This window comes from Neodiprion pinetum, chromosome 1 (genome assembly GCF_021155775.2).
Source record: "Neodiprion pinetum isolate iyNeoPine1 chromosome 1, iyNeoPine1.2, whole genome shotgun sequence".
NCBI lineage: Eukaryota > Metazoa > Arthropoda > Insecta > Hymenoptera > Diprionidae > Neodiprion > Neodiprion pinetum.
In genome coordinates, this window is record NC_060232.1 from 11,923,252 (window position 1) to 11,935,453 (window position 12,202).

General features: G+C 35.4%; 3 protein-coding genes and 1 non-coding gene across 7 annotated transcripts; 3 read left to right on the plus strand and 1 right to left on the minus strand.

Moving 5' to 3' along the window:
* The first annotated feature begins 3,876 nt into the window (after positions 1-3,876).
* LOC124225024 (sodium channel and clathrin linker 1) lies at positions 3,877-6,903 on the plus strand. Of its 2 annotated transcripts, none has more exons than XM_046637410.2 (6): positions 3,877-4,082; positions 4,167-4,245; positions 4,325-5,829; positions 5,996-6,124; positions 6,319-6,480; positions 6,583-6,903. In XM_046637410.2, exons 1-6 carry the CDS (start codon positions 4,048-4,050, stop codon positions 6,608-6,610), a joined length of 1,938 nt encoding a protein of 645 aa, XP_046493366.1. In that variant the 5' UTR covers positions 3,877-4,047; the 3' UTR covers positions 6,611-6,903. The 2 variants fall into 2 exon arrangements, with proteins under 2 accessions (XP_046493366.1, XP_046493376.1); XM_046637420.2 differs by having other exon boundaries at positions 4,325-5,556.
* On the minus strand, positions 6,548-9,357 carry lsn (vacuolar-sorting protein SNF8). 3 transcript variants are annotated; one of them, XM_046637454.2, is made up of 2 exons: positions 9,235-9,357; positions 6,548-7,731 (listed from the first exon to the last, which is right to left on the minus strand). In XM_046637454.2, the coding sequence occupies exon 2, from the start codon at positions 7,704-7,706 to the stop codon at positions 6,951-6,953; it is 756 nt and encodes a 251-aa protein (XP_046493410.1). In that variant the 5' UTR covers positions 7,707-7,731; positions 9,235-9,357; the 3' UTR covers positions 6,548-6,950. The 3 variants fall into 3 exon arrangements, with proteins under 3 accessions (XP_046493410.1, XP_046493402.1, XP_046464715.1); XM_046637446.2 differs by lacking the exon at positions 9,235-9,357 and adding an exon at positions 8,279-8,499; XM_046608759.2 differs by lacking the exon at positions 9,235-9,357 and adding an exon at positions 7,787-8,076.
* Positions 8,513-8,584, plus strand: TRNAQ-CUG (transfer RNA glutamine (anticodon CUG)). The gene has a single exon. It is a non-coding gene; the product is annotated as a tRNA-Gln (tRNA).
* On the plus strand, positions 8,978-12,016 carry Cyp40 (Cyclophilin 40). Its single transcript, XM_046637434.2, has 6 exons — positions 8,978-9,664; positions 9,813-9,950; positions 10,027-10,325; positions 10,418-10,552; positions 10,894-11,154; positions 11,274-12,016. Exons 1-6 carry the CDS (start codon positions 9,580-9,582, stop codon positions 11,490-11,492), a joined length of 1,137 nt encoding a protein of 378 aa, XP_046493390.1. The 5' UTR covers positions 8,978-9,579; the 3' UTR covers positions 11,493-12,016.
* Positions 12,017-12,202: the final 186 nt, after the last annotated feature.

The following is a 12,202-nucleotide window of genomic DNA, read 5'->3' on the forward strand; positions in this document are numbered from 1 at the left end:
ATCTCTATTTAATCTCAGTAAACAATTATCTGCCAATTGAAAAATAAATAATTCATTCGAATCTAATAAATTCCCATCGATCAAACTTGGCGTGTTCTAGAATCAACTAAGCTTTTCTTACGTCGAATAAATGATACTTGATCCAACCAATCCAATTACAAAAGTTTACTTACGATATCAGATGAGTCATCGTTTGCTTGCATCAAATAAATCTTTTTTAGTGTGTATAAATATCACCGCAGAAATAATATCAGTTCAAGTATTTAAAAAGCAGCGTGTTAGCACCAAGATAAAATTGTATTATATGATCACATTTCAAATTCCAGGATCAATTTCAGCAGGTAGGTTGATGGGAAAGTTGTGACTTACACAAATGACTTGCTGCTTTATTGTGAACGGCGTTCGCCAATTCCAATATGAGGTGTCGTATAATTCGACATGACACGTATACGACTTGTTCGATCTTTCTCATACACGAAGCATACATGCAAAGGATGACAAAAAACTCATGAGAATTGTTATAATCCGTACAATATTTCAACACCAATTCTCTCTTGATCGATAACACGACTCTAGGATTTTGGAAAATTCGATTTTTTTAAATTTCGTTCAACAATACTTTACGGTCATAAAAACAATATCCAGTTAGTCCGATACTGAAAAAAAAGTTTCTAAAAGGTTCAATTTTCGATTTTGTCACAGTGCCTCGAACCGCGCACTGAGTGCTTATAAACTTTAGGGAATAGTATATAGGTCATAAATTTTTATTTTTTTTTTTTACACCAAGTCTTATACCTTGCGAGAAATCCGTCCTCCCGCGAAGGAGTTCTAAAGAAAAAGGGATTTGAAAGATTGGCTTCGTCGTCGCCATTTTGCATCAAAATGATGATCAAAAATTTCTTTCTTTTTATACTTCAATACGTGTTGAATAAACCCTCTGAAAAGAAGTGCTTTTCCTTTTTCCACACTCCAAAAATAAATCGTCAATGTTAGGCCTTTTTTCGTCCGTTAGAGTGGTGTTACCACTTAACGTGAATTAATTTTATTGTTAGTTTGACGGAGTGAAAAAGGCATACAAGGCGAAGAAACGCTCTACGCACAAATGCCTGTTATAACGTCCGAGGGCCCAATTCTTATCACAATTACTGGCGAACTTATTTATCGAATAATAAAAATAAACGAAGTAACATACGAGAAAACTGACCGGTCCGCGGTCATCCTGCGAATGCGTGATGTTATCGGTTCGACCGTGCCTGAATTGTTTTCGCAAATTATGTTTACCACAGTCGCGTTAGGTATTTCGAGTTTGAGCACGATCTGGCATACTCTGATCGAGTGTTTCTGAGAAGCTGAATGAATATTCATTGAAACGTTTACAGCTCGAACTGGCTTCTGCATTACGAGCCCATCCGAAACCCTTGAAAATTAATCGAGTGTTTTGCTTTCTGATAAAATTTAATATCACGAGTCAAGACCAAACGGTATTTCGGTTGACGCTTATCTTTATGGCTCGTATCCACAACGAGGAAATTAGGGCGATATTATAACGCGTCATGTAAAAAAAAAAAAAATGTATATTAGATGCAAGGTATGGTCGATATGGAACATTTCAAAGATGAGAAGTATGTCCAGGGTGTCTACTTTAGTTTTTTTCATTACTCTTTTAACGATGCAGTACTACATTCCAAACTTTAGCAATACCTACGTCCGCGATAAGTATGACAGTATGTTGCGTACATGTAAGGAGGAAAAAAAATCACAATTTCTTTAATTCAATCCGTCTATACGAGATTCAGATTAAGAAAAAAATAAAAAAATGTAAACGAGTATCAATACTCTGTATATTACTGAAATCTGAGTTACCAATTAACTTAAAAATAAATTTTTCAGGTGCATTAGTAAAATTTCATGACATTTCAAGACATTTTCAGGTTTTTTCAGATCGTCAGGCACCCTGCATGTCCTATTGTGCAAAAAATCGTTGTTGCTAAACAGAATATTCCTCCATAACTAACTTAAAATACCCATTAGGTATTCACATTTGCATTTTTGTCACAAGTCACAAAGCTCACGCTATATGTGGTGGTATCAACGGTGAATGACTTATCATTTCCACACTCCGCAAACTGCGTTTCAAGTTATGCAAACATGTCTTGACTCTGTCACGCAATGAAACCATCAATATTTACAGGAGTGTAATATAAGCATGCCAAGTTATTCCAAAATATCTACGGAGAAACCATAATTGCTACACACTTTAATTAACGGCGTAAATAATACGGACGAAACAAGTAGTATTTAATATTTATGCTTGTTGAATTCTTGAAGGTTCGTAAGATTCTCAACTTGAGTAGAATTAAATACGTTACTATTTTACTGGAACAGACTAGTAGTTGTTTATCAATTGATAACAAATCGGGCTGTAATATAATGTTATTGTGAACTAGTTTTCGTTCGTAGATGTTGAATTGTGAGAATTCTTAAAATCAATTTCAAGTGTATGTTCGCAATTTTCAACTACGCATGATTGTTTAAAACTGAAAGAAGTTATATTTCATTGTTAAACTCGATAGCATATAGCATTTGAATCAATGCATCAATATTTTTGTTTCAACTAAAAAGTGATTCTTCTGAGTGAGAAATTGTTCGAACCAAATAGACTGAAAGTCAAAAAAATTATTTACTTCATTAGATAACTTTTTTTTTCTCAGTCTGCGCTACTCCTTTTATTGTATACTACGCTTTCCTCTCAACACGAAATATTGCGGTCCAAACTATGCAAAGTCTCAGCGCCAACTGAATGAAATCTTATTACCACCTTGAATATAGTGTCAACTGTTGAAAATAATTAAATTCGTGATAGATAGGTAAAGTGTCGTCGCATTAGCCTGATGCGACGATTTATTGTACAGGGCGTGGCAATTTTCCAAATTTCTTACCAACTTACTTACATAATACGTTAATAAAAGAGAAATCCATTTGATAAAAAATATGGGATATACTGTAATCAATTTAAAAATATACTTACACAAGACCGTGACTAAACAAAGGTTTGCAAACTGTCACTAAACATCACTAATCTAAATATGATATTTATGAGCCCGTGTGTTCGGCGAAAAAAAATATTAACACTAAATTTTAACTGCATGTAGCCTGTCAGAAAGAATGTTGAAGAAATCACGTCATTATAATAATTTTTTTTATCAAAAAATTCGTCCAGTTCATCCTATTTTGATGAACAACAGCCTATTTTATTCGTCAATCAATTCGCTACAAATCAATTTAGAAAAATTCTTCATCTTGAGCTTGTCGGTTGGTTGAAAACATTCAATATCTTGTACATTGTGATTCGATATAGATAATAAACTTTTGATTTAGTAATAAATAAATCGCAGACTTAATTTTTACCCAAAATTTAATTCCGAAAATTAATGGAGGATTAATTAACAAAAAATAACAAAAAATAAGCAAAAGGCAAAGAGAATCAGTTAAAATTTTGCATTCTTAATTTTTTCCTCGAGTTGCCGGAACTTCTTTTAATAACGATATTAGCTTTAGTGACATTTTGTGAATTTATGTTTCATCACGTTTCTATTTCAACGTTTTCTGGACCTAACTTTTTGAATTTGCAGAATGATTTCCGTCGAAAACTCCAGGTTTTTATGCATGCTTTTTTGTGAACAATATAAAAATATTCAATTCAACGCATAAGTAGTTGTAAGAACATATAAAATTAGGAAACCCTGACAAATGTTTCCATGAAAATGGTCAGGAATGAATAAACAAGTTGATTCGATTTTCAGCAGCCGTTTTTTGAATTTGAATAATTCTTTCTCAAACGCAGCGCCACTATGCGCGGCATATAGAAATTAAATATGTAAATAAACACTCAGTGGGTTGTTTTGTGTATCGTCAAAATTCATGCCTATGTAATGTTTGTTTGTAAATCGATCCGTCTGTGAATTTCTTTGAAAAACAAATCACATTTAACTGTCCAAAATTCAACGCTATTCAACAGTAACGTATGTCGCGTATACTTAAAGAAAAATGGAATTTGAACAAGGATTACCGTTGGAGAACACGTGAGTTTGAGGTTATGTTCTGTCGTGTCAACTCGTTTCTATTTTATTTCTATCAAATTCATGGTATGATTATTTTTTTGACAGCGAAAAAGAGGGAAGCACGATCATCAAGGAATACGTTATTACGGTAGAAAATTTAAAACAAGAATTGCAGAACTGTAAGGTAAGATGTTTCCCTCTTCGTTGCAGCTATATCGTTGCAAGTTTCGCCAGATTCTAATTCCAATCTTTTTCTTTTCAAGGTTGAGCAGGCCGCTCTTCGCTCCCAGCTTGGAAATATTCAAGAAAGTAACAAGGCAACTGCAGCAACTGTTCGAGACACATTTTCAAAAAGTCAAATAAATGACAACGGTGTCGAGTCGCCGAGCACCAAAGAAATGATATCAAATTTACAAAAACGGATTACGATTGTACAGATGGAAAAAGAATCCGTGTTTCAATTGTGGCAAATGGCTTTGAAGGCCATAGATATATTAGAGGAGGAGTTAAGAGGGTTTCATCGGGATGGCAAGGGAACAAAATTTTACGAAGAGCAGATGAATGGCGTAAGGGAGACTTACTCGGATGCGATTAAGGCGCTTGAGGCAAAGCTTGTGCAAGCCAGGGAAAATTTCATCAAACAGCAAACGCTCTGGGAAACTAGTAAAGATAAAATCAATGTACTAACTACAGAGAAAGACGAACTTCTAAGGCAGTTTTTGAATTTGCAAAAAGATTCTCAGGAGAAAGATTTAGCTGCGCAACAGCGCATAGAAACTTTGAAAGCGGAATTGACTTTGTCAAAGTCGGAGGTACGGAGGGTCACCGAATCGCAAATCAAACTGGAGGCAAAGTTGAGAGAAGCACAGCAGTTTATAGCGACTGTTGTTGCCAAGGATAATGAGGCAAAGAGTAAGGTTTCCGAGGCAATAGAATTGGTCGAGTCTGCAGTTAAGGAAAAAGAACTTGCATTGCAAAGAGAAGCACGGGCTGTGGAAGAAAGATTAGCGTTGGAAAATAACGTACCTAAGATTGTTGAAGAGTACAAAACATCGTTGGAAACGGAAATTTCGAAACTGAAAGAAGCCTACGAAAGGAATATTAAAAAGTATGCACTGGATATGAAAGAACTGAAAGTAGAACTTCAGCAAAAGTCAACATTGCTGGACAGAGCACAAAGGGAATCCAGACTGGTAGAAGAAGAATTAAATAAAGTGCGACTCGGTTCCGATGACTTTCTTCACCATTCAAACGCAAAGTTTCTTGCGTTGCAACAACAACTACAAGATGCCGAGTTCAAGCTGCAAGTTAACGAAGAGACTTGTAGGAAAAAATACACTCTAAAGATTCAACAACTCGAACAACATGTTACAGAATTGGAGGAAAAGTTGATTGCCACTGGTGACCAGTTAAAACGCATGCAGAAACAAAGTTGCAGAGAAATGGAGGAACGAGTTCGCGAAGCAGACGAACGGACCAAGGAGGCTGTAGAGAGGTATGCAAATTTAGAGAGGAGGTTGGCACGAACCATTGATGAGAGGGAGAGTGTGACGGTTGAGCTACGCTTGCTGCAAGGGAATTTTGACCGCGATATCAAGCGAAAAGATCAAGAAAGGAGGTTTTTGGAAAATAGAGTCAGAGAGTTGCAGGAGGATGTACGAGCTGCGGCTAGCTCCATGGAGCAAACAGCTGCGCACGGAGACTCGCTTGCTCGTCAGATAAATATTCTGGAATTAGAGCTGAAGAAAAAAGCTGGAATAGAAAAATTGTACGTTTCATTGGGATGCAATTTAAATATGGATTTCGCTAATTCGTTGTTGCGTGTAAAAAACCGTTCGTGATTTCTAAGACTAATACGTACTTTGAGAAAAGAACGAGTCAAAAATTGCTTCAATGCACTTTCTGTACAATCTTCAGGATATTCATTTTTACAGGGTCAGTGATACTGAGCATCGTTGCAAAACGGAACTAATAGAGAAGATGAAGATATTGCAAGAAAAATGTGATAGAAGAACCAAAGAATTAACTCAGCATGTAGAGACCCATCAGAAGTTAAGCAATAAGTATGTGAATCAAATATACTGTATAATATAGAAGCATGATTTAAGGGTACTTGTTACAGATTTTCATTATACTTCCTTATATTCTTGAGACTAAAAATTAAAAAAAAGTAAGATGCAAATTACCAGTGTGTTTTTTCACAAAGATAGACTAACGATGAAATAATTGCATTATTTTAATGAAAATTAAATTTTAGGTGGAAAGAAGAAGCAAAACGACTTACGTCCAGTTTTCGGAAACGACTAAAGGAACTTCGTGCAAAAGTCATTGCCCTTCAGAAGGAGAATGAAGAATTGAACAAGGAACTTCTAGCTTCTCGGTACCAACTTGCAGAATTCAGAGAAAAAATGATTCATAGGTACCAGCATTAATTTTAACCGTCCTTCATGCTTAGGATAAGGAAAGAATTTTCACATTCTTGTACATTGAATTTAAGCTGTTGTATTACTTTTAATTACAGGTATGACCAAGGCGATACACCGAGGTGACGACTTTCAAGTATTTTAGTACTTAACACAATGTGGCCATTAGTAGATGTATATAATTCAATGATACAAAATCTAATTTATTTTCAATACACATTCCAGTACTTCTTCCAAAGCGATACTCATTTTCACCTAGCCTTGACCTCAACATTGTTTACGCGTTTCACGGCGCTTCTCAACTCTCGTAACTGAACGGAGTGTTACATTTCATACGTCAGTTGCATAATTCTCTATTTACATTCCACATACAAGTCATCACGAATGACCGTGCGTGTTGATTTACAGTGTGATAAAAACAAGCCCTAAGTTTACGAGAAAATATTGAGAAATCAGAGACTTCGAACTACGTTGAGGATTGAATACAAGCATTAAATAAACTGGGAAACCAGTAAAGAGGCTCAGACGCACCCTGGTGATCAAACCATGCGAGTCCCTCTTTCACCATATGATCTAAAGCCTTCTGTGCCCTCTGTCGTTCCCATCGTAATTCTTTTTCCAATAGCGACCGGGAGACGTGAGCGTTTCCCGATATTGAAGCTTGTTGGAGAACAGCGGTATGATCCATGCTCAGTTCTCCTGGGATTGATTGAACCAAGTATTTTCCTCTGCCAATCGGAACTATCGAAAATCCATTTCCAAATATTCTGAGTTTCTTTGCAGCTGCGAGCAAATCTTCATTAGATATTTCTTGGTGCTCTTTCCGCCTTCCTCTGGCCTGGACCAATCTCTCTCGCAACTCGTCCAGTAAAATCAAACCCCCGTTTTTATAGTTCGTTGCTAGGCATACCTCAACAATTTGCACAGCAATTTCGTAATAAAAGTCGCCAATTCCAAGAACAGACCAAAATCCCTTCCCAGATGCTAAAGGATCAACTCCGATGGAAGCACACATCTCCGTGAACTGACGTCGGAACTGGGGATTCTTTTTTATTTCATTTTTATGCTTTGAAGCAAACTCTTCTAGGTTTACTCTGAAGACTTCCAGCTGCTTAGTCATCTGTTCCAACTGGTTTTCCTGAATTTCCGTCCCCTTATCTTTGTATTTTTCTTGTTCAAGTTTTTGTTTGTGAATCGCACCTACTCCTGCCTTTCGCCGCATATTTTGATCGTTGGAGGATACTAGCCTGAAAATCAATGTCCATTATTCCAGGAATAGCATTTTCTCAACTAACGGTTTACCTATTGCTCCACTTCAAACCTACAAAACGCTGTATAGATGCCAATTTTATTGATATAAGCAAATGACAAATTAGTTCTTGATCGAAGTTTCATGGCATGTTACTTGAATTTGGCACAGTAGAAAGACTGCCAAGATATTTACACACTATTTATGCAAATACATTGAAAGATGAAAATAAATGTAATAAATCGGATAATGAGAGATGTCTAATACATTTTTTTTATATTTAACTCTTGGTTCAGGGACAAAACAGAGGCAAGCACAAATATTCCTATGCATAATGTGTGAAGTAAAATAATTTAACAAATTGAACTAAAGATTAGAGACTTGTTGAAGTAAATAATATATCATGCATAACAAGTTATAAAAATAGCAGCGCATAACGATTTAATCGACAAAAGAATATAAAATAATTACGTCCAAGGGCGCTGAATCAATGAAATAAGTGATATTCAATATCAATAATACATTGATCGAATTGTAAAAAGTACCTTCAATTATCGAATAATTCCTCTATGTATGATTTCTCCAAAACGTCTGCCTTCGTTTTACTCGATAAATAGAGTTACTCTCGTGGTTTCTAAAAACCAACTGGTTGTAAAGGTTATGTATTTCTGTCAGATACGTTGTATGGATATGTTGGTAATCACATTCAGGTTTGAAGCAACGACTACGCAAATCCTGATTAAATATTATATATTATTTTTAGGGGTTCGTAGTCACGAGGTTCCATGGTGTAATGGTTAGCACTCTGGACTCTGAATCCAGCGATCCGAGTTCAAATCTCGGTGGGACCTAATATTTTTATTTATTTAAGTCCATGGAGTCATAATGGAAAGTATTTTTACCACTTATTTCAAATCTATTTTTTAAGTATTACGAGAATTTTTCAACATACTTCAGTACGGTTCTCTACTTGCTCTGATAGTATGCAGATATGTCTCCAAAACCTAAAATGTCGACTGAAGAATATACCTTAGACTAATTATTGCGAGATATTGTGTATTATTGTTGTTAGAAACCAATTGATTGAAAAAAATCGTAAAAATTGAAGAAATAATTCATTTGCGAGCAAATTACTCCTGATACATAAATTATATGTTATTGGGGTCGCTGAATCCTAACCTAAACTAAAGTCAGATTTCGGATATTTAAAATGGCGGTCCAGTATGGCGGATGAAAATTTTAAATTGGATCGAATCTAGACTAAAATTCATGTCAACTATTGAGATCCATCACTTTTAATTCTGATAATTAGACTTCAAGTTCGTCAGAAGTGACTCGAAAACTCACTGTGCTCAGATTTTTGTCCAACTTTGATTAATTTTTCACACTTTTCTCTTCCATATTGAATCCGCTATCTTGAATTTTCAAATTCTGATTTTAGATTTGTAACTCACTACCCCAGAAATCCTAAAGAACTATATTGTTATAAAAGTTGACTCACAATCAGAGCAATAATGTGTGACTCAAAGGGTTAGGAAAAATCCGTCTGATAGTTAATTAAACAAAACGAAAAATAAATTGGTGTGATACGAAATAGTCGTACATACTACGCACGATCAACACATGTTCTTCGGGAATGCATATAGATCTTCCTCTTGTGTAGATAAAGTCAAATAGAAGAATCTTTTCTAGAGGGCATTGCGACTTTGTACTTGGTATACGCATACGTACCCATGCAGATGACAATATGATAAGTGGCCGCGAGGTACGGTGGAATGATCTATAGAGTAGATTTTTAAATAAAGAAAGATTTGTTGGTAATTACCAAGGCAAAGTGTCATTCAAAATGAAACGTCCACTTGAAGATCAAGACAATGGGTATGAGAAAAACCCTATCGTTTTTCTGGACATCGCCGTCGACGGTGAAAAAGGTGCGTAGATCAGTTCGATGTTTTTTAGGTTATATTGCGCCGCCCTTTGAGCAGTTATTATACCCTTTGAGCATTTCGTCAACATCGTCAATTGTTATTTTTCTCGTCGTTAAGATGTAAAAATAACGTTCTTATTATCTTGTGAAAGTGGGACGCGTCGTGCTCGAGTTATTCAAACACTTGGTGCCAAGAACAGCTGAAAATTTCAGAGCGCTTTGCACCGGAGAAAAGGGAATCGGAGTGAATGGAAAACCCCTGCACTACAAAGGCTCCATTTTTCACAAAGGTATGAATTGCATTACATCGATGCCAAAATTCATCGATTCACCAATTTTGAGTTTTCTTTTTCATCAATCTTTCAGTCGTGCCTCAATGCATGATTCAGGGTGGTGACATTATAAACTTCGATGGCTCTGGAGGGGAGAGCATATACGGATCAAACTTTGAGGATGAGAGTTTTGAATACAAAAGTTTAGAACACGGATGTCTTGTGATGGTCAATGAAGGGTCTAAGAATTCGAATAGTTCCCAATTTGTCATCACCACTGTACCTTGCTCTCATTTAGATGAAACAAACGTTGCATTTGGAAAAGTGATCAAAGGGATGGGCGTCGTGTTTGAAGTAAATGAGGTGGAAACAATTAAAGATGTGCCACAAAAGGTAACAATGAGAAAATCACTACGGTACCATGTTTATTGGTCGTGAGTGGTATTCGATCAGAACTGATGTCTCACTTTGTAAATGATACACAGGAAATACGTATAGTGGATTGTGGGGAACTCAAAAGAGGTGAATCATGGGGATTGGAGGAAAGAGATGGTACAGAAGATGTGTTTCCTTCTTGGCCAGAGGATTGGGATTTAGATTTAACTGCTAACAAAATCGATGTAAGATTGAATATAGAACAAATTACCATTGCTTTCCTTGGTGATACTTTGTATAGTCTATTTCAGTAGATGGCATTACTTTGAACTGAATTCACTGGAATTCCGGTCATAATCAGTGAAACTTATATTTTGGTAGCCTCTGTATCGAAGTTGTGACTGAAATAAATGGTGTATAATTACACAAAACTTATCAACGAGTTATAAGGAAATTCAATGTGAAATGGAGAAAAACGTATAAGCGCGAAATACATAAACGAGCTTTCACTGCAATATTATTGAACCAAGGAAAATTTGAAAACTAACCAAGCATGATCATACGTCATTTATGTTATTATCAACAGATTTCCTGCATTGAAGATGTTGTAAAAAAAATCAAAGACTCTGGCAATCATTATTTTTCAAAAAAAGATTATGCAACAGCGGAGAGGAAGTATACAAAGGCGTTGAGATATATCGAGTGGGGGACGAAATTGAATGACTCGACCGAGAAGTCGAGTGAGATTACAGAGGGAGGAGAACTGAAAGTCGCTATTCTATCAAATCTTGCGGCAGTAAAATTAAAACGAGACCAATATAGGGAAGCCCTGAAAATTTGCAATAAGGTAAAAAAAAAAACATACCTGTCAATACGAATTATATGGATAAATCACACAAGTATCAAGTTGTTTTGTGACTAATGAGATTATCAAGACCGATTTATAATAAATTAATATTTATCCAGATTCTCAACGTTGATAGAAACAATTGCAAAGCAATGTACAGAAGAGGTCTAGCACATATGGGTCTAAACGAATATCAACTTGCTCTGATGGATATGAAACAAGCATTGGAAGAGATGCCCAATAATAGGGAGATCATACAGAAAATGGAAAAAGTGAACAAGATTATACAATCGTACCTGGTTTATGAAAAAGAGATATGCCTGAAAATGTTCAAATGAAATTTATGTACATACTATGTAAATGCACGCACTCGCGGAAACGGAATTTTGTAAACGGTTATATGGAGTCTGTTATCATGAAGGATTAAATTTATCAATATTTGAGTTAAGGCCTATATATTTCTTTGTTAAAGAAGCTGGCTTGGAAATTTTTATGATCATTATTTAAGATTACAAACAAGAACTGATTGATCACGGCTTGGCTATACGCTGCTAATTTCCTAAAAAATGTCAATTCATTAATTCAAACATATAGAACAATCCGAGTACATGGTATTAAGTTTAGTGACTTTGTAATGAATCAAATTTATTGATCTAATTCTCATGTATAGCGGACATTGGAAATTGTGACCCAAGCTCTAGCTTTTTACGTCACTTTATCGGATGATGTTTAAGATTGTTAAAACTGCAGAATTTTGTTAAATCTACTTTCCAGCACTGATAATACGGCAAAATTGTAAATTCATGATTATGGAGCCAGTTACATGCCTGATGTGTTAATAAATGAATAAAGTCAGAAGGAATACATATATTTTTAAAAATTCAATTCTAAATTAAGAGTTTTACCCTGTTTTGTTCAGAATTTCAAAGATCAAAAACATTATTTGTTCGTTACATAAAGAAACGATCAGCTAAGAATATTTTGGTTCATGAATTGTTTTCTGAAATGAAATAGATACTATTGATGATTCAATTTCAGTGTAGCGTTT

Bases quoted from the DNA above. Each gene is read 5' to 3' on its own strand.
- LOC124225024 (XM_046637410.2), top strand. From the start codon at position 4,048: ATGGAATTTGAACAAGGATTACCGTTGGAGAACAC. The intron at 5,830-5,995 runs GTACGTTTCATT...TCATTTTTACAG, and splicing joins AAAGCTGGAATAGAAAAATT to GGTCAGTGATACTGAGCATC. The intron at 6,125-6,318 runs GTATGTGAATCA...ATTAAATTTTAG, and splicing joins CATCAGAAGTTAAGCAATAA to GTGGAAAGAAGAAGCAAAAC.
- lsn (XM_046637454.2), bottom strand. From the start codon at position 7,706: ATGCGGCGAAAGGCAGGAGTAGGTGCGATTCACAAACAAAAACTTGAA.
- Cyp40 (XM_046637434.2), top strand. From the start codon at position 9,580: ATGAAACGTCCACTTGAAGATCAAGACAATGGGTATGAGAAAAACCCT. The intron at 9,665-9,812 runs GTGCGTAGATCA...ATCTTGTGAAAG, and splicing joins CGCCGTCGACGGTGAAAAAG to TGGGACGCGTCGTGCTCGAG. The intron at 11,155-11,273 runs GTAAAAAAAAAA...ATATTTATCCAG, and splicing joins CCCTGAAAATTTGCAATAAG to ATTCTCAACGTTGATAGAAA.